This window comes from Pholis gunnellus (assembly GCF_910591455.1).
Source record: "Pholis gunnellus genome assembly, chromosome: 8".
In the NCBI taxonomy this organism is placed as follows: domain Eukaryota; kingdom Metazoa; phylum Chordata; class Actinopteri; order Perciformes; family Pholidae; genus Pholis; species Pholis gunnellus.
Genome location: NC_136534.1, coordinates 13,223,034 through 13,246,481, shown reverse-complemented (window position 1 = coordinate 13,246,481; position 23,448 = coordinate 13,223,034). Strand labels below are relative to the sequence as shown.

The window sequence follows — 23,448 nt, the reverse complement described above, 5'->3', positions numbered from 1 at the left end:
AGTCCTTTCTAGTTCTAGTGTGTTTCTTATTCCAATTAAAATGGTTGATGTCTCTATCTAGTCGCATTAAAAACTGAATAAGACAATGGCGAAGCATTCAATAAATACGGGGAGAATATTTATTTTTACATGAACTCTCCCTTCCTGGGATAGAGGGAGATGGGACCACTGACCGAAATCGTTGATCATTTGTTCAAATAGAGGTTTGAAGTTCAACTTAATGAAGAATTAAAAGATAGACCTGATCGCGACCACGCCCAGGTAGTATGAAGGACTTTCCAACCAACTTGAATGAAAATTGGCAGTATGATCAATTCTGTGCCACATTGTTGACGGGGAACAGTTCACTCTTAGATAAGTTAAGCTTGTACCCACACATCCTACCAAACATCCTCAGCACAGACATGATATTCAATTCAATTGGATTTCTGACAGACAAAAGTAGGTCGTATGAGGAGCGAGCTAGAAATATGTGTAAAAGGAGAGGTGAGACGATATGTTAGTGTTCTGAGATGTGTGAGGAGGAAGATATTTCCAGCATGGTTTTAACAGAGGTATCTTGAAAGGATCTAAGTGACAAAATGTCTGTTATGCGTCTGTCTATCATGTGCCAATCTGTTTAGTATGCTCTCCATCTCTTTGCTTTTTACCAGACTGCAAACAATTAGCTTCTCAAGCTTCGCCAAACTTTATTATTCTCCATTTACTCTTATGAAAGGCTCATTGCCTTTCAAATGAGTTATTACTGTGTGAAGGACTTGGATGAACAAGGGACACCAAAGTGGACTGAAACAAAAATTAAAATTAACTGAAAATTAACTGCAGTGAAGTTTGGACTTTCTAAAAAATTAAAATGAATGTTTTAAAAAAATACGATCCTTCATAAAAATGATCTTAAATGACTTAGAGAATGTATGATCATCCTATCATAAGTATTCCAATGGATGTTCCAGCAGCCTCCGAAATGAGAGATATTCATTTTAAGGACTGGCTTGTGTGCTTTCATGGGTTCTGTAGGATTGCTTCATTCTATTCCTCTCTTACAGTCGCAGTCATTACTGTTTTTACTGCCTCCATCAAATCTTTTCAGTACCTCCTACCTTCAGAAATATTGACTGCAATTATCCAGCGAGAATGGCATAAAACAGCGACTGTCTTTTGCGATTATGATCAAACTGCGGCTGCAGATGCCTGCGCTAGCCACAGCTTGAAGCCTCAAAATTGCTCTGAAAAAAAGAAAAAAACGCTCAGTATTTTGTAGCATAACAAAAAACATCAAAAACGCTGAAAAGGTGGCTCGATCGTGGCATCGTGGTCCCCGCTTTCTCTGTGTTGTTTGTAATTGCAGCGAAGAGCATGTCCCTCCGAGGAACACTCCCAGGTTGTTACAGCTAATGACTGCTGGAGGTTCTCCACTAGGAGCTGTCTGACAGCATTTGCTCAGATATTAATATTGGACGATGAGAACGAAGACGATGGCACGCGCTGTAAATTGGTGCCACACAAACGCAGCGCATGCATGAATGAACTTGGCACGTGCACTCGGATGCACGCCATCGCGCATTCACAGTATGCTGACTTTTGTTTTGCATATACAGTAATTGATTAATGGAAGGAAACACGAGGCCGCTTTGCCTCTGTGCCAGTTTATGTGAGTTTTCAGGCAACGCCATAAAGTGAAATCTGGAAGCTCTGCATCAGTTTTATTGTGACAGTACAATTATGAAGTTCCATCTCCCACTGCTATGGGAGCTGCTTCCTCGTCACCTTGCTAAGGGCCATGCTCTCTAAAGGGAGCTATAGAAAAAGCTATAATCATAACTTCAGAGGAAACTCATATTCTTTTATACGCTTTGCTCGTTGTGTTTTTCATTGCAGGGAAAACAGAGAATTTCAGAATCCAACTTGTGGGAAACATAACGTTTCAAAGGCGTTCTCATGAACATGATTCCTGAAGGGAGGCGAAGCCGCTCCTTTCGTCTTCTGATGTGTTCTCTTTGAGGTGTCAGGGACAGTCTGTGGTGCTCAGCTGGATGCCCCCTACACCGCTCCAGAACGCTCCCACAAACAGCTGCGGGATTTGCACATCGCTTAACCTAATTTATTTGAGGCCTCTTTTGGAGCAGAGGAGTCAGATCACATGCCCTTATTTTTATACACATACACGCCCACACACACACACATTTTCCATTTCACAGAGTCTCAGGCTGTCCTCGAACTACACACATTTGCTCTTGTTTCTCTGCTTTTCCACAGATTATCTCTCACTCATTGGCTCACTTCCGTTTTTCTATCTCTGCCTAACTCTTTGTGAGTTTTATTTCACACCCGTCTGTAGCATGATAGTGAGAATAAGATGACATGGCAGTTCTGGTTGGTGCATTATAAATGCCACACAGACCTGCTGCAACAGACCTCGAGTGCCAGACTAAGATCTCGTCTGTGACTCTCTGGGGAGGCAAGCTGTCTGTGTCAGGGCAGGAGCAGTCGAACACCAGCTACCGCTATCTCACAACCTGCGATCGCTGTCGGCATGTATGCCTGTGGGTGTGAGGGCGTCATTTTTCCACTCTGCTAGTATGCCAGTCTCAAGACACTCCGTCTACTATACTCTACAATGTGTACCTCTTCAGTCAAACTTCAGGTGTTCTGCAGTCAGATAATCCCTCACATTTTGTTTTTGTTGTTAGAGTTACTGTCTCTCCTCATATTCCTGTCCTCCCCTACCCCGCGCCAAGGAAAGTTCTTAAAAACACACACACGGCCAAACTTGCTGCAGAATACAGCCGGCCAATTAGAGCCTATAATCTAACGATGCACAACAATTTCCACAATGCACTGGCCTATCTTTTTTAATTGAATTAGGAGAAGAGCAAAATGAAGCAGATATTCCCTCCGCCTTCTTCGGAGCTTGATTACAGAAAGCACAGAATGTTCAAAATTCCAGCGGCTGGGTCAGAGTCGTGCCACTTCCTCTACGATTTAGAGAACCAGATAACCAAGATGTATTGGCCAAACACCTCGACAAATTAATTAGGAAGCGGGCCTGGACTAATCCTGTTTCCATGGGTTTTGCGGGTCGAACCTCTTTACACTACCAAGAGGAGCAGAAGAACACTTCAAAGACGAGGAAAGGCTTAAATATGCTCCTACATATAAGCGTGTGAGCTGGATACAGTATCATTACTGTGTTTGTGAGTGCGCGTGTGTGAGAATAATACCCTGCAGGAGATATTCTATGTGTATGTATATACATTATGTGGATGGACACATAGTCCATGGCTGGTTGTTTACAGTGGCAGGGTGCAGCTGTAAATCCTCCCTCTGACGTCTTCAGTGTGAAGGTTTAGCCCACTCTCCAGTTCAAAGGCTTGTCTCTAATGCTGCTGGCTTTCAGGCTTGTCCTTTTTTGCTATTCTTCCCTGCGGCTCCGCTGTGCTTCATCTCATGGAGACCTCACGCCCTGGGACACTTGGCAGGTCGCGGCATCACACAGAAATGTACAGTCTGTTCTCTTTCGGGCGCGCTTGGCATTTGGTCTCTTTTGGAATACGGAAAATAACCGCAGAAGGCTTTTTAGAAAACTTGTGTGACATAAGTGGGCACGGTCCCAGCTCTGTCTGTCAGGTACATTAACCGCAAAATAGACGAGCGTCGCATCAGACTGGACCGCACAGAATCCTTCCGCCTCCAGCATCCCTCTAAATATAAACAGTGCTTTGGTTGATGTTCGACTCTTCCTCACTGAGAGACTGCAGTGAATTAATTATACGTTTTGACATTTCGTATTTCAGACATCTTAAAACAATAGAAGTGATTTCTCTATGACTTAATTATAGCTATATTTCCATTAATATGAGGGTGAAATACTGTATCTTCAGCGTCTCTTCTCTCTTACATACTCAGAATCGATGTACTGCATGAAATGGTATTGTAGATAGTTTAATCAATGTCCTGGTGAACTCTTGGAAACGTCCTTGCAGCGAAAATGGCTATAGCCTGGCTTTGAAAGTCTGAACAGGGAATTTAACGCTTTGGTCCACAGTGGACTGTGATTGTGCTGTGGAGCCTCTAGGTGCGAACAAGGGTCATGGTTTCAAAGTGAAAGAGCAGACATGTGTGAGTGGGCTCATAAAAAGCACATGCTTGCTCAGCACACCTCCAGATAGAAACAAGCACCAGGAGTATATGCCTGTGCACCTGAACAAAGCCATAGGACTAAGGTCTTACTGGCTTAACAAAGTTATTTCTGGACGCTTTACTTCTGGGCTGCGTATTCTGGAGAGTCAGCCGACGGGTCCTTCGGTCGCTGTCCATCTGGCTCTGTTGTTGATTGCAGACACACTGGCTGATGAGCGCAGCCTCGATGTAGAGGCAGCAGTAGGGCCCTGAGCTTGCAGGAGCTCCCTTAGGCTGCGGCTTGGCAGGGCTTTTCGGAGCTGCTCCCTTGCAAACCCTCTTGAAGCGAGCGCAGCAAACTCCACGGTTGCCTAATGGCCTCGCTGCTGCTCTTCAGAGTCTGGCAGTTGACAGTTTCTGATCCTTTTTAAGCAAGAGATAAAGCCCTGGCAGACAACGAGGAGAAATGGAATCTGAGATGTCTGTAGAGATTTAGAAACCAGGAGAGTTTCAGAGAAAAAAAAGAGTGTTTGTGTGATTTATTGATTATTTTGAAGTGATCTTTGTAAAAACAAAAGGCACTGCAGAGATGGCGACACCGGCATTCTGTAAATTTATCACAAGTGTGTGTGCGTGAAATTCCCGACAGAAAACGGATCCACAGGACACGGAGCAAGAGGAATGCAATATGCTCATGTTCAGAAGGGATTGTTTTCTTATTTCTCCACGGTCCATTTACAGACACGCAGGTTAAGTAAAAACTGTTTGTTTCACAATGCATCGACTTTATATTCAGTCCGATTGGCTGGTGCCATGCTGGAGGACAGACAACCCAACAATACTGGACCCTGCCTAGCCCATCATCTGTGACCAGCTCTAATTAATTCCCTCAAGGTACACAGATAAAAGAGGAATAAAATGAGAATGAGACTGCAAAACTGAATTAAATCGTGGGAGAAGAATAAAAAAAAGAAAACTGGAGGAAAAACTGAAGGAAAAAAAGAAGGGCAACAGATTACGTGCAGCGAAGGGAGCAGAAAGCAAGAGAGAGTCATGAGTTAAATTAGTTTTTTCTGTGTCTGTTTTAATCACGCTTCATTGTATTTAGTGTGCATAGTTGCGTACCTAGTGTGATGAAACCAAGGCTCAGTGAGTACTTGGCTGTGCTGCTTTGCTGCCTTTGTCTCTGTTTTTTTTTTTTTTTTTTTACCTCTTACGTAGTCTCATTGTCAGGACAAGGATGTCACATCACAGACAGGCACCACAAAGAGGGCTAGAAAAAAAACTGCTTTCAGCCGGCAAAGGTAGTAATCGATGGGACCTGTAACAGAAAGAGCGGAAGAAAAGCACACTTTCTGCTAAGCTTTGAAAAACCAAAAACCACTCACGGGAGAATCGTGATAGATGATGACCATTTATGTCCAAAGATACATGTCGTTACAAAGGTTCTACACTTTCTATCTATGAGAACAAATGTAGCATATATTGTTTTCAAGATGGTGGTGAAATTAGTGGTCACAGTTTCCATAGTACCAGCAGGTGTTTTGTTTCCAACAGGCTTTTCTCATCAAGTGGCCACCACTGAGTCACTGAGCAGTGCGCGTCTCGAGAATGCTCCTGTATGAATATTGAATTCATACCGGAGCAAGTATAACTGAATATGCCTTTTTTCAAAGCAGAAATTTTGACATGTCAAAGGAGGAAAATCACAGGTTATATTAATTACTGTTAAACGGCTGCCTTCCACTGAGTTGAGGGTTATTAAAGGCACTGCCATTGTTCATACTCGCTCACTGCCACATGGCATACTGGGACTCTTCAATGGAACAGAGGCACTCTTAAAAAAGATTCAGTATGGTGCCTGCCTGTGTATAATGGTTAACATACTATACAACTGCAATGCCCATGGTTCAATTCTGACCAGAGACTTTTGTTGCATGTCCCCCCCTCTCCCTCCCAATGTTTCCTTTCTATCTTCACTGTTGGCTCTCAATGCAATTCATTCAAAACATTCAGTTCACTGAAATTACCATAAAACTACTTTCTCGCTTACTTTTAGAGCTATCAAGCCATACACTTAGTTTGGGTTTTATTAGCTCAGGTTTGGACAAACATCTGATATTTCTGCCTCTACCCTGATCTTGATACATGACAAAGAGACAATTTTAGCTTCAAACATTAAATTTTTTCAATTGTAATGAAATCAAATTAAAAAAAAGGAAATGGAGCATTCTACAGTATTGCAAATCCATGGGAAGCCTAAATCACAGTTCCAGTTATGAGCTCAGCACCTGGATAAGACAATATTTATGTATTTTAACACTAATTGCTTTCATCTCCACAATAGAGACAAATATAATTCTGTTTGTGGAGCTCACAGAAATGAAAAAACAACATCAATATTAATATTTTATAGGGACTACTTCTTCCCTATCCAGTAGAAAATAGTTTCAATGAAAATGTGTGACAGTGAGGTTTGACATTGTTTTTGGAAAGAGGTGCCAGCTAAAAGCAGTTAGGTTACCTGTTGACTGGAGGGGTTGTATGTGATTGATGATACGTGAGAAACAATACTTGAGCTATAGACCTTTGTTTTCCACAGCAGATATTTTGACTTGTCATTGTAACAAATAAAAGCACAGATGTTCTGTTCAGTCCCAATAAGCCATGAGTGTGACAGTGAGCCAGCATGCACCATGCCAGCAAGAAGACAAACATGTTCTGCTGCAGCTGAGCAATTTGACGTGGTCTCTTAGAAGTCATGTTTTTATTTGAAATTAATTAAATCTAAACTTAATTTACCCCGAATTCACAGCAAATTATTTACGCCTGCACTTTTCATACTGTGACACTTTGTATGTGTCTCAGATGAAAACAACAAAAGAAACACATGGTTCAAATGGTTCTGTATTGTTGTTTATATCACTGGACATTTCTTAGAATATGTCTGCAGCAGTCTTGATGGAGGCCAAGGTCAGGGCTACAGTAGCTGTCACAATGACGAGTGGTTCTTACTGAGATAGAACGTCTGCCCACCAAACGTGTGTGTGTGTGTGTGTGTGTGTGTGTGGAGGGGGGATTGACAGTTAATCACAAGCATATTACACCTCTGGGATGGGCGTAACTGCAGCCTCCTGCCTTTGGCTCCAGCCTGCCTGTCATTATGATGACTCTGCGGCCTATCAGTGTCGGCCTCAGATTTATCTATGCCACACTAGACTGTGGCCTCGTCTTGGGCTGAGCTTGGCACCTGTCCATCTATCAGCTTCTAAACTCCTCCTGTGACGCAGTGGACACAATCTCTATTTCTATACAGCGCCGTGCTGCCACATGGCAATGATATTGTTCACAGTGCTCATTCAGGGAGTACAACTAAAATAAACGCCAGCTAGCGTTTGCAGACGTGGTAACTTGCTCGTACAACACAAATCTGTAGAGGCGGAGAGACGCTTTGTCATTGTTGGAGCACCGTAACTGTGTTTACATCCATCAGGGAAAAAGCTGGCAGTGTTTATTGGGACTTAAGTGTTTTGGGAGGGACAGTGTGGGTGGACAACTTTGCTGATGGCACTGGTGAAGGCTCTTTTAAACAAGCCGAGTAATTACTAAAAAGCATGCTGAAGGCCATTTAAGCTGCATCTGTTGGCACCACTGTGACACGAATTTCAAGATTAGGTGTAAAAGTATGTGTGTTTGCGTGTCCGTGTGGAGAGAAAACGAGCAGATTGTGTACGGGGTTGTTTTGCTTGAATGGCTTATTATGCAGATTTATCACTGTTGAGTCTAATATCCTGGAATATAGGGTGCCTCGAGCCATACAATTAAATCACCACAATGTTGACTTCGAGTGGAGCTTTAGAAACTACAAATATCTTTCGAGTACATGTGGTATGACAATAATGTTTTCCTCAGGAAGTGTTTTGGAAAAGACTTTCAAGCCTGTCAGCATTCGCCAAGTGCCATTCATTTCCTCTCGTGACTATCTCATTAGCTTCGTGTCAAGACAGATGACCAAACCATGGCGTGCGTTATTATGCGGATGCGCCCACCATCCCTGGGGGCCTCTCAGTTTACCACAGGGGCATGTCGCCATGCTGACTTGTTAATGGGATCAGTCATTGATAACAAGGAGCTAATGAAAATCTAATCAGAAAAGCCTGTCGCTGGATTGTCTTCTCCTTTTCTGAATGTCGTAGACACAAAGCCGCTCTGCCTGTCCTCTATGTCCAGTGAGGAAAACTTCTATCTCAGGTCTCATTAACTGGTATGATTTGCAGTGTCATCCTCGAGAAATGTAATATTCATTTATTTATTTATTCGTTCATTCATTTTTCTCTACCCTGTTTTAGGGCCTTAGGGGCTAGAAAGGACCCCAGACTATATCAGAAAGAGACGGGGGGGAAAACTCTGAACAGGTTGTCTTCCATTGCAGCAATGTTAAATTTAGCTTTTCTGTTACAACGGGGCATACAGAAAATGAATAAATGGAGCCCCATTAATTTGTTCTATTTTATCTTCTTCCTCCTGGGGTGCTGAGCGGCAGGACAAAGAGTAGGTCAAAGCTAAGGCCGAGATCATGTTTTAAGCATCCCAGCAGAGGAGGAAGGTCAGACAGGATCTCTAGACTAAACCTATACTCATTCAACAGTTGAGAAAATGTAAAAATATTCTGATTTGCATATAGCTGCAATGTGAGGATGTGTTTTCTCACCACTAAACAGGGGAACTGATAACTGGGATGAAGCCCTCAAGGCTTGGATGCTGCAGTGAAGCTAAATGGCCAGGCTCTACGGAGGAATGTGTGAATACCCTGTAGGCGTTAAATGTAGGGCAGCGATGAGGAGCCATATGTGTATTGTCTGGAGCCGTAACCTCGGAGAGTTGCACCTGAGTTTGAACATATGCTCGACAGTTAATCCAACATGCATATAATTAGATATTATGTAAATGTTCATTTATGAATGTGTCCACAAACACTAGGTTTTTATGCAAAATCAAGTAGTTACACAATCCATGAAGTACAAGCTGTGCATGAATTATGTCTGAGCTCTTGCTGGTATACATAGGCCGTTCAAAAGTTGGAATCACCTGTTTTATTGGTGTTTTTCTTTTTTTTAATAACGCAGACACCAAATGAAGAAAGTCCTGTCTGCCATCTGGCTGGACCAGATCAAGCTCTTGTGGCAGGAGATTCCTAACTTCTAAATGGCATTTCCCTCACCTAATGCAGAAAATACCCTATCCATTGATCATGATGGATGGGGATATAAAAAGACCTATGAACCACAGTGAAGCGCAGCACTTATCAATATTATATTTGCTGTTTTGGAAGCTCCGGGCTAATTGTGCGATAGGGAGGAAGCATGTCTTTCAGGGCTGTGTGATGTGTTCTCCGAGGGTGATGACTGGCTGATAAAGTGCTGTTGAGTGCTGAAGGGCGAGGTTTATGGATTTCTGCAACACCCGGGAGCCACAGCTCAGCAGGACTACAACAAGGTCCCAGCCTCTTTCTCCACATGTTTAGTGTGTTATTTTCTCAGCTCTCCTGACCTCCAGTATGTACTAGAAGGAGGCAGCTATCCAGTGTGTGCTCCCAGATGTGAACCAGGATTAGTCAAATTCTTATAACAGCATAGCACAGATGCAAAACAAAAAGGTATTTGCAGGTGATAACTGTCCTGCAAAAAAACACTGGAGCAATAAACATGAACATTAAAATGCCATCTCCATAGCCTTTCCATTTCTCAATTATAAACACTTCCCTTTTGATTATCATACAGTTAATTTATGATGCCAGTTTCAATAGGCTAAACACAGTTTAGTGCTGGCCTGGAGGGCTCTGTAACATGTTCATTCTGCAGAACAGCAGTATGGGCATGCACTTTGACCAGACTGCTAATGGTGATGCATGGCTCATTGGTGAGCAAATTTCTTTTCTTTTTTACCGACTGAATGGAGACAAAATTAATCAGGGCCTCTTGGTTATCCAGTTTGTCTGTCTGCTATAGAGGTTATAGCCTGAACACACGGTTGATTACATCTCTGACCAACCTTAAGAGCTGCCAGGGGTGACCTTATCCTGGTTGTCGTGTGTGCGCTCATGCTGTCATAGAGCGCACTGTGCAACAAAAGGTAGCAAGCTCCTGTAAAGCTTAGAGTGTGAGTTCTTCTAAAACCTTTATGCACTCCACTCAATCAAACTATGAACAATATTTGCGCCAGCAACAGCTTTAGACGGAGGACGTTTTTGGGTTGTAGGTGCGCTCTTATGTACGTCTGATCCATTGTTGTGGACGCGATATCTCAGAAACACCTGGAAGAAACTTCCAAAAATGTAGCACAAACATCCACCTGGACTCGAGGATGAAAGGTCAAAGGTGAAAGGTCAAGGTCATCTCAGGAATGCCTTGAAGGGAATGTCTTCAGATTTGGCTCAAACGGCCACTTACATTCAAGGTTGAACGGATGAGAATGGTGTTCAATGGTCACTTTGACCTCACAAAATACATTTTCGGCCATTACTCAAGAATTAATATGCCAATCGTGACAATTTTGTGTCTAAGAGGATAAATAGATGAAATGTTTTTTTGAAGTGCTTCATTTAACCAAATATCCCTACGAAATCCCTTCTCGGACCGATCAGCAAAGTTACAATTCAACAGTGTCTTAATAGCTCAGTTTTGAGGAGGTCTTCTGAATTCTAACAATCCAGAATGCATTAAAAGACAAATTTGCAGCTATTCTATTCATTTGCCTTTCTAGAAAGCTGAACTAATCTCTTTTAATGAGTTACTAATTTCAGTCATATGATAAAAATCTGGGCAAATATGTAAAGGATTTTCTTTTGATACCGGTCTGCAGCAGACATTACGTCTGTCTGTCTGTCTGTCTGTCTGTCTGTCTGTCTGTGGTTCGGATGGAAAGCTGGTGCTGCAGAGTCACCTCTGCCTGCACAGGAAATGTATTTGCTAATCCTGAGTGATTTCTGTGTTGATTTGGCTTGACACACAGAAATAAGGAGTTTCACTATTTCCAAAATGCTCTGTCGTTTTTAGGACTTGCATATAGTTTAGTCTACAGAACGGTGGATCAACCATGCACCATGCAGTGCTGAGAGTATGCCGGACTGCAGTGGGGGATTTTACTGATGAGCACACTTTCAAGCATTGAGGAAGAACTAATCAGTGAACTCACTTGGTGTGGTATTTGGAAGGTCAGTTTCCTTCAATTGCTCTTTGAAAGTTTCCACACAAATTAATCCTTACTAAGGATTGGAGTACTCTCGGTCTTAAAATATCAAAAATATTTTGTGCTCCAGCAATATCATGATACGGAAAGAATACACAAAATTGAGTTTCTAAAAACATATCAAACCGAGGACATTGTGGTCAGTGCCTTGACCCCTAGGCCGCCATTGCACAATTAATGTTGTGGTTACTCGTAACAGTATCCGATCCTATTCGAGGTATGCCCTTTGTGTGCAGCAGTTTGTGTGTGAGGGGAATTAGAAGCTGTGTGGGTTTATTATATAGTGCACTAACTGTGCACCACTTTATGTGTGTCCAAATTGTGAGTGTGAATTTCCTGCTCGACATAATGCTCTCAGAAAAAAAAAAGCAGCGGTCATGCTATGCACACTACTTACGCTAACAATGAGTCAATGCTAATTACAGCTGTGCAACATCTGTCGGTCAGACGCAAAATGATAATGCTCAGTGTCTAAAATTGCAATTTACTGCTCGGTATAGAGTTCTACAGTAATACTATACTACAACCACTGAGTGTCTATATCTGTGTACAGTTTGTGGTGAATGAGGTTGATGTTTTTTTTTTTGACAGCCCAAGTAGCCTTTTGGACCCTAAGCCATTTTTAGGCCTTTTCTCGAAAATTGTAACCCATACAAAAGACACTACAATTCTGTAACTACAAGGTCTATTTTAAAAATGTTGATGCTTGAATAACACTAACACGATTGTGAGATTTGATGAGATGAGTAAATATTGTGTATATGTTACTGGTTAATAGTAGCTGAACACAGCAAACACAGCAAACAGGGAAAATTCCCAAGTTCGTCTGAAGAAAAAGCACTGTAATTTATTAAATGAGGCCCTGGCTAGCCTAAAAACATTCCCAATTCATAGCACAAAGGGTGCAGGTACCTCACAAAAAGATTTGGTGTAAATAAAGTGAAGCAAACCCCAATTATAGGTGTTTATCTAAACAAAAACATGCAAAATTCTCATTTTATATACTTTATAATTATATATTTCACTTTATTTGTCACTCATATTGTACAATCTATCCTAACAGAGCTGTTTGGCATCATTTTGGCATAGATAGATTAAAAATCTTGTAAACCCCAAATGGGGCTCGCTCGGGTCCAGGGGGTGTGTGTTTTTTATGAAAGTTGTATTAGGTGATGACAAACAGACTGGTATAGTGTACATATTACTTCCTTCTTTCCCTCCTCTCTTTTGTCATGTGTCCACTGATCCGCCTCTCTCCTGGGCAAATCTGCCAGTTGATCCTGAACCGCCTGGAGGACAATTCAAAAGGTCAACGCAAGCAGACTGTTGAGAAATTGCACCTTTCCTTTTTCCCCTCTCTCTCCTTGGAAAAAAAAAAAGACAACAGCTCTTGCTGACATGGCCTCATCTCTCTCAAAAGCTGGAAGGCACAGGCTACTTCGACAATAGCGCCACTTGTATTTCATTTATTTTCTGCTCAAACATCAGTCCTCAGCTGGCCCCCCTACTCTATCTCACTCTCCATTTCTATCCTGTGCGCACCAGGCTGTCCGCGGAGGCGTTGGTAATGGTCTGCTGGTCCTCCACTTGAGGCGATACAGACCTGCAGGGAAAACAGTCACAGCTCTGGCTTAAAATGATAAGACAAAGTCGAAAGCAGAAATTGAGGATGGGTTGTTCGGACTGTAGACAAAGGAAATGTACTGGTAAAAGGTTAAGAGTGCCCCGTGGCGCCCCACAGCCTAATTCAATATTTTCCTTTCTGTCACTTGCTGGTCTGTTTTTCAATTTTTAAATTAAAGCTTAGGAGAATAGTGAAGTCATAAAATGAGGACACAGGGTGCAGATGTCTCAAAATGCTTTAAAGTAAAGTCCAGTCAGGACAGACTGCGCAGAGATGAAAAACGATGAGTTGATGAAGTGAATGCTGTTCCATTATTAACGGTTAGAAATAAATGACTGAGGAGATGTCGCTTGAAATTGATCTCCGGTCAATAAGAAATACCAGATCCAGAGGGCCGGGATAGTTTCAAAGAACAGAAAATGTCAATACCTATTCTGCACTTTGAATATTTTAAGGTCGCAGGAGAGAAAATCTGCTTGATGGATGGCGGCGATGATAATGAAAAATGATTTGAATGGGAGAGAACGAGTATGACGGAGGTGGAGCTGTGAATGATAGTATGAGTGAGGGGGTGAAAATGAGAATAGGTCACGCTCCTCAGGTGGTGTGTCAGCCTTGGGAATGTAAAACCTGTCAGTCCTTCATGCCCATATGCAAAGCTGCAGGGATGCTCTATTGATCCGCCTGCAATGGACAAAGGTCCTATGCAGCCGACACCAATGTTCTCACTTGTTTAACATTATTATGGTGTGTGTGTGTGTGTGTGTGTGTGTGTGTGTGTGTGTGTGTGTGTGTGTGTGTGTGTGTGTGTGTGTGTGTGAGCAGACTTGTGATCTGTTAATGTTAATTAGAAAATGTTTGAGTGTTGCTAAACCCCTCCCCCTAATAGTGATTGTCCAGTCATAGCTTAGCAACGGTAACAAGGCACGGCAGGTCTGTCAGGTTTTGGATTTCTTGACATGTTGAGGCGACGTGCCAGGCGTTGTTATAAGGGAGTCATTTACAGAGTTTGTAGTCTAGTGTCTTTTTAGTCTTTCCAAAACCAAAAACACATCAGCAAGAGTGTCTCATGGTGCTAACGTTGGCTCGATAAACCAGCTAGCTGCAGCTAAGAAAATCCGCCAGCAAAATGACTGCTGATGTTTAGAGAAAACTGTTCTGCTGATTTCTTTTGGAGTATAAGGTCAGCCTCAGATTCCCAGTAGGAACGCTGTCATTGTGTGTCATTGTGATAAGTCGATTAAGCCTGTGTGATGTCTTGTTATTGCACTGTCCCTGTGTGAGAGCTTCCATTAGGAAGGACGCTTGTCCCTCCTCTCAACGGGTTTCTTTTTTATCCAGTCCTCTGTTTATGTTTTCTTTTTTTCTTTTTTTAAACATACCTCCAGGCTTTCCTTAAATTATCTATGAGGTCAGACAGGCAACAAAACACAGCAAAAAAAATTATTTTCTTTGTCATTTACTTTGTACAGTAATGGGCAGTAAACACATTAACGTCTGATGTTAGCGACAAGGTGTTTATGTCTGTGATTGCAGCGTCTTCCACTGAGAGCTCTTATTGCTCCGTGACCAATTTCACTACACGATGAGGCAATTTTACATTTGTGAGCCAGTTTTTCCAGAGGGAGACCAAACATCAGGGAAATGACAACACTAATGTGCCTTTCAGGGCAATGGCCAGAGCTCGGCTTTATTTATTTATTTATTTACTCATTTATTTGTACTGAAGGTTATTGCGGACAGCAGCAAATAAACAGACAGTTTTGGGACATCAGAACCTTAGAGATTGAGTCTGAAATCCCACATGACCTTCTCAGAACAAAGTGCAGGGCAGAATGAAGGCGTGTGGTGAAAAGACGAGCATCAAGGCCAATGTGCTGAGAGCTGGCATGTAGTGATACGGCAAGCAGCATCAAGGGCGCCTCTTAAACCCTAACACAGCCATTGATCCCCACATATTCAGACCTCTGCTCTCTCTCTGCTCTCTCTGACATTTCTTGGACTCTGGCCTTGGATGCCATATAGGAACAAAGTTTATCTGATTGGGTCATACAGAGAAAGGCTCCGTACATTTTACACAGGATTAAAATTAATAGAAAATGATGCGTTAGCCTTCTGCTTTCATATTGTTTCCCCTGTTTTATTTATCACATCTCCTATGTTAACAACTCTGTGCCTTATTTGCACTTTCCCCGTTCGTGACCTCACTTAATCTATCAATGCGCCACAACTCAAACCCCGCCCTCTGTTTATGGCACTCCTCTACCTTTTTGATCTGTTGTGGCACAGATAGTGTCACCTACAGCCTGTGACCAGGTGGTAGCTCCTTATGAATTATGATGTGCTGGATCAGTCCTAATCTTGTTATGGATGTTCTTTTGCCCTTGGGAGGGGCCTCAATGGATGGATGGAACTTTATCAGATTTCACGGTGCTTTGGAGGATCATTTATGAAAGGTGCTTGTGTGTGGGGGGCATGCACGGTGGCTCTAAACACTAAAGCTTGACCTGATTTAGTTTAGATATATTTTCCAACATTTACCTTTTAAATGAGAATGTAAACATACAAAGTTATTTACATGAAAAACAGAAGAGGAAGCAAAGCAATACAATGAAAACATGATAAGATTACAAATATGACAAATACAACAACAATACCAGCTTGCTACACAAAGACAGTGACCTAATAAATCCAGGAGAACAATCAGACAGATTCTTTTGGTTTTAGCCTGATGTGCCCATGTATCTAGTTTTAAACCTTAGGGTCTGTGATTGAAAAGGCCGCTCTTGGTAATCAGGCAATTTGTTGGAAGAACCAGAAGACCTCTATCTTAGGCTGCCCTGCGACTCTTGTGGGATTGACATATCTATAATGTACCTGGGAGTCTGACCATGTAGAGTGTTAAAAGTTATCGGTCACATCTTAAAATCAATTCTAAAACTTACATCAGGAGGCAAGAGAGGTGGGGTGGCTGTTTTCTTGTCCTCTATCTGCATTTTGAATAAGTTAGAGGTGAGAGCAGAGCATGGATGACTGCATGCAAAACTGTGAGAAAATGGCAAAGAAATTCAATACCTATGTATTTTGGAATGTTGTTCTAACAAAACAAACAATATTAAGAAGTCACCTTGGACTTTTTTATTTCATTTTGTTAATTACACAATAAATTAGACAATCAAAATAGTTGCAGCCCTATGTAGAACATTTCACAGAAAAAAGAAAAAATCTCAAAACAAATGTCCTAATTCCTTTTAAAAATAATCTGCTGAGTGGCTTGAAGAAATCTGAAAGTGATGTGACTGTGGAATGGAATACTCACTATAATTCACAATATTCACTGTATACCTTCCAAGGACGCCATTTTTTTCATCAATGTCACTAACACGTGCTTGCTGCTGGTTCTGGACACGTCTGCTTGATTGAATCTCCACCTGTGATGTGGTTGACCACTCTTCTTGAGTTGCCAGTACAGGACAGTAGCTTGGCTGGGCTTGCTACAATGCTAGCAGAAGCTTTTCAGTCGTCAAGACGTTCTTCCACATCTGCCTCCCTCGCCTGTGGTGTTACCCCAGAGTCAATGTTAGGGCCACTGCTATTTTCTGTCCAAATGCATATAGATTAATGTTCTTGTGCCATTTATTATCAAATATAAAACAACCTGACAATACTGTTCCTCTAATTCCTTTGTTTTGAACATCAAGTCACTTAAGTAGTATATTCTTGCTTGCTCACGCTGAGGGACAAAGCCAAAATTGAATTTCTTGGCTTTAATACCTACATAATGTAGAATAAGGTCAATGGAAGCAAATATGAAGAAAACAATCCTAGCAATATCTTGTTTTACCCAGAGTATTGCCGTTACACTGATGTAGCCGTTACACAAGAGGGTAGTTGAACTTATTGCAAGCACAAGTGCCACAGAACTCTCCTACAAGACAAACGTATGCAGTCTAGTGCTGATGACATACTGAAAGTTACAGTCAAAGTACCCAATCATGGAATTAATAATAAAAACTTTCAGTTGAGGAGTGCTTTTCATAGAAAGTCGTAGAGCATCATTACTTGGTGCACGCAAGTCTGCAACAGTCACCTTGACCTCTTCTTTTCTTTACGGTAACCCGTACAGCTTTTTTTTAAAGATAGTTATTCAGAGTGTCCCGATGTCAAGGTTGGGATAAATTGAATGACCGTAAGGTTAATATTCACTAGTCCTTCAACGAAGAAGGTCCAGTCTCTTTAAATGTGAAGATTTACTGCTTTTACCTGTTTTGTATCATGAAAATATCAAAACATTCGTGGCGTTTTTGTTGGTCGTAAAAAACAAACAATATCAAGATGTAACCATGGACATTTATTAATATTTCAGTCATTTTAAGAAACTGCATATTAAATCAGTCAATCAAAAGAGTTGCAGTCCTATATGGGACATTTGACAGGAAATAGAAAAAAAATGTCTTTTCCTAAAATATGTATGTATTGAAACCAAGAATACAAAGATTATTTATTAATTAATTAAATAAAACATGCTTTGTAGGAATATTTGTTGAATTAACGTAAACTAGCTTCCGAATAATTCGTTAGTTTTGTATTTATTACACTTTTTCACTCCTTGGGTACAAACATTTCTTAAAACCATGTTGTTTGCTCCAGAGGCAACACGTTGCCAAATTACATGAACCAAAATGTTGCATAATGTCAATATTGAATGGGCTGCCATTGATTATCGCACAATATATCAGGATTACTGCACAGAATGTGTCCAGGACCTCGATTCATTTTGCCACAATGTTTAATTCATGGACATTTTCATTTTCATACATCATATGCACTCGCATACAGCACCCTATTGATTATATGACTTCACCTATCTTCGATTTGAATCTCAAAAGAGGTTAGGGGGGGGCGGCAGAATGCCTGCTTCACGTGCCCCCACGTGGTGTTAATGATGTCTATATATATGAAACAAGTGGCACGTGTCCAGAAAATAACCAGCAGTGAGGACAGTACGGCTGAAGCACTTCAGCCCTTTGCTATATTCTTATGAGTCCCTCCGAAGCCTTGAGGGTGCAGGAGAGGATGCAGATTCTGAAAGATCTAATTAAGCAATGCGAAATGAGAGTGCAGAGGTCCTCAGCCGGGACGAGACACAAATCAGGGGCGGTTGACAGTGGGCTGCAGGGCAAGAGGGCTTTGCAGTAAAGGCCGCTACTCTAGCCTCCAGCTAATGACCGTCCCTGCTTCTCCGCGCTTCTCAGTTAAACTTCCTTTATAGTGCGGGGTTAAGGGTTGTGGATCTAATTTTCATTATGTAAAACATCAGCCTGTGGATTTAGGTGCTTTGTCTTATTTGCACTTAAAGAGGTAATTAGTGCTTTCTCAGTGGTGCTGGTAAAGAAGCAGACGGCTCGATCTCTAGTCTTGTTTTGCACACAATGGAGAGGAGGACAAGAGCGAGTTTTTTTTTTTCTTGTGCCTGGATAGCATATACAGGTTCCCTACTCATAACTCGTACTACTGTACTTGTGTTTGCATGGTGAGTTGTTGGGAAGTTGTGAAAACATTACGGAGTATAGTGTGTGTCGAGGATGCTTCCCAGTTGAGAGGCGCACACTGTGTGGGATGTTAAGAATTATCTGTCTGGCAATCCAGCATTCACATCTGAGTGGAGAATAAATGTCTTCAGGACACCTGGCGCCAAGGCTGTGTCTGTCTGGTCTCTCGGGCTCATTTCTGACAGAACAGAAAGACCTTGGCGTACAAAGACAACAGGCTTGATTATGTGAGTACACAGGAAGGTCTCCCAACATTGTTGTGCTAATCACGTTAGCGGGCACAGACTCAAGGCGGGACAGATGCTAGGCAAAGGGCAATGGGGTTATGTTATCCTGATTAGAGGAGGCTTTGGGGTGTGTGTGTGTGTGTGTGTGTGTGTGTGTGTGTGTGGGGGGGGGGGGGGGGGGGGGGGGGGGGGGGGGTGAATTTTGTTTCCTACCTCGACGTCACCTTGCAGAGGGAAAAACTTTCTCTCGCTTAGTCTGTCTGCTTTTTCTTCCATCTCTGTGTCTCCCTCCAGTATTCACTAGTGCCTTAGCCAGCACAGATTGTGTCCTTTTATTCAACAGGGCACAATTCTCTTGCGGTTATCAACCGCATACACATTACACAATGAGTTGGGGAATAATACCTTCATTTTTCCTTCTTGTGGATTCACCCTGCTTAGAGTGGTTAACTGCAGATTTGTTCCTTTGTGACAAGTTTGCCTTGGTTCATATGAGTCTGCTTAACACAAATCCCTCAATGGCTCATATACAAACCGCCAACTTTTATCTGTAAATCTAGTAACAATTGAAAACCTGTGCTATGGACATATTCACACTATAAAGACTGTTGTAAGTAATCTCTACTCATTCTGAATACATTTTTACATTATGTATATTTCCTGCCTTTTTTCTCCCTGTATTGATCGTAATTCATTTGCTCTTATAGTGATTCATTTTCATTTTCTGTTACTCAAGTTTAACTTGAGGTTAATTTATTAACTGATTCATTTAATAATCAATGTATATTTATTACCTTCAGTCCCTTTCAGATATGTAAATCTTACTGCATAATGCATAGTGCACACTTATAGTACATTATGTCTCTCTTTATTGGCTCTCATTTTTTAAAGAACACGGTAATACCTCAAATGTTTTTTTTGTATACCATGAACAATAAAACACTGACCAAAAAGATATTACTGCCCGTGGAAAGACGGGCATTGCAGACGCAGTGCTAGTGTCTGTTTGGCTGCTTTCAATTTCCAATTTAGGATGATTCAACACCGCAGGCATTTACGCTGTTTGGTAACCTTTTGTGTGTATGCTTACTTGCCACAACTTGTTGATGACGTCTGTTTCTGACTCGTAGAAGTGATGCACTGTTGCTATGCCATTAAGTTGGAATACTAAAATGAACTGATGCATTTCTTCTGTTCCTTCCAGGATCCTATATGTTGGTGAACTCTTCCCAGCATGTCGTGGGTCATCGTGCTCAGCTGCTGCTGCAGACGCTGAGTGAAAATGACACGCACTGCGTCCAGTTCAGTTACTTCCTGTACAGTCGTGATGGCCACAGCCCGGGGGCCCTGCGGGCGTATGTTCGAGTCAACGGGGGTCCACTCGGCAGTCCGGTTTGGAACATATCGGGGTCTCATGCCAAGCAGTGGCACCAGGTTGAGCTGGCAGTCAGCACCTTCTGGCCTAATGAATACCAGGTACAAACTCCGTCACTCCCAGGTTGAGATTCTGTACTCTTACATGTGATGAATTGACTAATGGCGCCTTGATTTCACGATGTGTTAATGAAACAAGATGCTCCTCTGACACTGAGGAGTTTAACACTCAAGAGATTTTTCCTTTGCGTGATTAAGATCTGCAGACCCATGTACCGACATCTTGCTCAGATGAAAAATGGTACACAGTAGAGCTCTGTTGATCACCACTCATTTAAGCCTCGAGGTGAATCTGGTGTTAATTACTTGCATTTGCAATTTAATTAGCATGGATTCACAAGGGAATCTAGCTAACGTTAGTGCTCGAGGGCCCTAACTAGTTCTCTTGTGGGCATGCCTGGTAGAGATTTCCCCCACTTTGGCCCGTGTACTGTGTATTCAGCCGACTCCAACGATTTGCACGACATTTCACTGCCTACTTGTAGTAGACAGACATTGACTGGCACCTACTGTTGGTGCCTGATGTGCTGTGGACTGTAGATGGCATAGTCAGGTGAGCACGAGGGATATCCATCTATTAATCCAATTTATTTTTCCTGCAAACGCTGCGGAGCTGTCAAAAAGCAATTAAGTTGACTACTGTGCATTTTATCAAGAACTGTCAATCCCCCCCAACTTAATTAAATTCTATTCTGCTCTGCAAGATCTGACCTTCACTGTGTAAAAGAAAAGAGAGTCCTTTGTACAAACAGAGGGCTAGATGTAGGCTGGCACTATTCTACCAACATCACATGATCTTAAAATGAGATCAGAGATGCAAACACGTTAGAAGAATATTTAAACACCGTGGCACTTCAACCAAAGTACAATGGAAATAACTTTGTTTCAACCACTGGTACGCTGTCAAAGCCTCATGGGATTTGTTGTGAAAGGAAAAGTCAGACATTTTGGGGAATATGCTGATTTGCTTTATTGCTGCGAGTTAGATGAAAAGATTGATATCACTCATATCTGCACGCTATAGTGCCAGAACATTTTAGCACAGCTTAGCATTAAGACTAGCCTGCCAGCACCTCTACAGCTCATTCATTATATCAAATGTATTTAATCCTTACAGAAACGGTTGTGTAAGAACAACAAGTTGTGGTTTTACAGAGTTATTAGCTGGACTATTTCTTGTCTGGAAGCTGTGACTTCCTGGACGTTGGTGGTCACCGTGAGGTTGACAGGCAGATGTTTTTGTACAAATTTAAACAAACTAAATACAACGTGTTGATTTGATTCACATAGCAGCTTTAGGTGCTGGATTTCCTTTTTTACCTTTGGACAGAGACAGGTTCGTTGTTTTCCCGTTTCCGGTCACGATGCTACGCTCAGCTAATCGCCCTCCTGGCTCTCAATTCATATGTAGCGTACAGACATGAGAATGCCATCGATCTGGATGTTTACATCTGCGTTCCTTTTATCTGTGGTTCTAGCTACCTGCTCTGGTCTGTACAGCACTTTGATCCACGTGGGTTGTTTTTTAAATGTGCTTTATAAATACACTTGATTGATTCTCTTTTACTGTAAGTCTTGACAAGAAAGTGAATTAGTGTATTACCAGGAATATTTATATTTCATTGAAATGCAGACAACATAGTCCTAAGGGACCTGTAGCCTTTTAGAAGTACCTTTGAAAAAAGAAAACTAAAAAAAGTCTCATCTCACGAGCAACAAATCAGTAAACCAGAGGATTGTGAGCTGTACTAATCAATGCTACTGCCAGTCACACCTTGTCTTGAGCTTTGCCCCTCATAAACAAGCCAGCAAGGACCCCTGCCAGTAAAACTGTTCATTAGCTCAATGGTGCAACAAAAATAATGAGGTTCTCACTGTCTGTTCTTTTATTTTCATGGCATTTTGAGTGTGAATCATTACTTTTACAGCACCCCAATTAAATGTATTAAATATCTGTCTCTCTTATGATGAATGTTTAACAATGAGTGAGCCGAAAATGGTTGAGTGTTTTTGCTGATGGATGCAGTTAGTGCTGAGCTGTGATCGCTCTGTTATAAAACAGCCTCGACCAATATTCTGTTATAGTATCACCACATCAGGACAGATACTTCACAAATACAGTATGTTTTAACCTGCCTTCTCTTTTTCTGTCTACCACTACTGAATGTACCTGTGTACTTATACCAGTTATGTTCTCCCCAACCTGCCTCCATCTTGACCCAGGGGAATTGTGCACTTTCTTGTTCTGCAAGCATCCCAGTAAACAATGATGGCCGGTAGGTGAGTCAGAATTGTTCTGCGGCCCCCGATGAGAGGCTCCAGTTAGGAGAAGGAGGTTTATAAAGGGCTTATGAGGAGGAGTATGACTCTGAAGACAGGAAAAACAGTACACTTAAATTGGTATTGACAGTACAGCCTTTTAATAGATTGTCTTGAACAACCTCTCTTTTATCTCATGTGTGGGAAAGCACAGTGTTCAAATGTATTGGAATAAAATTGGGGGATTTGGTCACCACGTTTTGGCACAGTTAGAGAAAATGTATCTTCATGTAAGGAATCAAAGCATTTTCCTCTTTGCTTTCTCTCTCATTTCACATTTGACTTTAACTCGACTGAGCTTGCTTCTCAGTACAAAGAGAGCAAAACAAACTGCCCCCTCAAAGTCACATATACCACAGCTTACATTGCTAATCCCTCCGCAGTCAAAGAGCTCATCACTGTGCAATGACACAAGGTCTTGCCTTACCACACGTCACTGCTCTCTTTTAAACAGACAAAACAGAAGAGGGTAAACGTGGAGGTGTAAGGCTGGGTATTTTCTTTAACAGCATCTTAATGCTAGCCTCTGTTGTTGACCATCAACAGTGCAATGACAACAGAACAACCAAAAGGAGGGCTGTGGGACATTTTTACACTGGTTTTCTTCAACACAGGTCTCTTGAAATTCACCCGAGACTTTTAGCTCTAAAGCACGTTCGCTGCAGCTTATGTGACTTTAAATAGTAAAGGGTATGGGTTATATTAGCTTCATAGCATGTCTTATACAATCACTTTGGATTTTAAGTGATAGGTAGGCAGATTTACCATGTCATTAAACTAGTAAAGCACTCGTTTGAAGCTGAGGTGGAGAAGAGGCACTTCTTATCTTTGTCTCTTGAGTAAAATAAATCCCAGGAGAACACACATCATTTCAGAGTGGGGTTTCAAATCCGCAGGTTTTTCCGTCTTATTAGATTTCAGGTCA

At 41.8% G+C, this 23,448-nt stretch overlaps 1 protein-coding gene across 2 annotated transcripts in view; it reads left to right on the top strand.

Annotated features, from left to right (window-relative positions):
• The window catches only part of ptprub (protein tyrosine phosphatase receptor type Ub), a gene marked incomplete at its 5' end in the record, with an annotated part of 143,725 nt that overhangs the window by 54,275 nt on the left and 66,002 nt on the right, over positions 1–23,448 (top strand). For both annotated transcript variants that reach the window (XM_079164198.1, XM_079164199.1), the window contains one exon: positions 19,975–20,246. In XM_079164198.1, the coding sequence (XP_079020324.1) occupies positions 19,975–20,246 (272 nt within the window). The remainder of the gene's footprint in view (positions 1–19,974; positions 20,247–23,448) is intronic.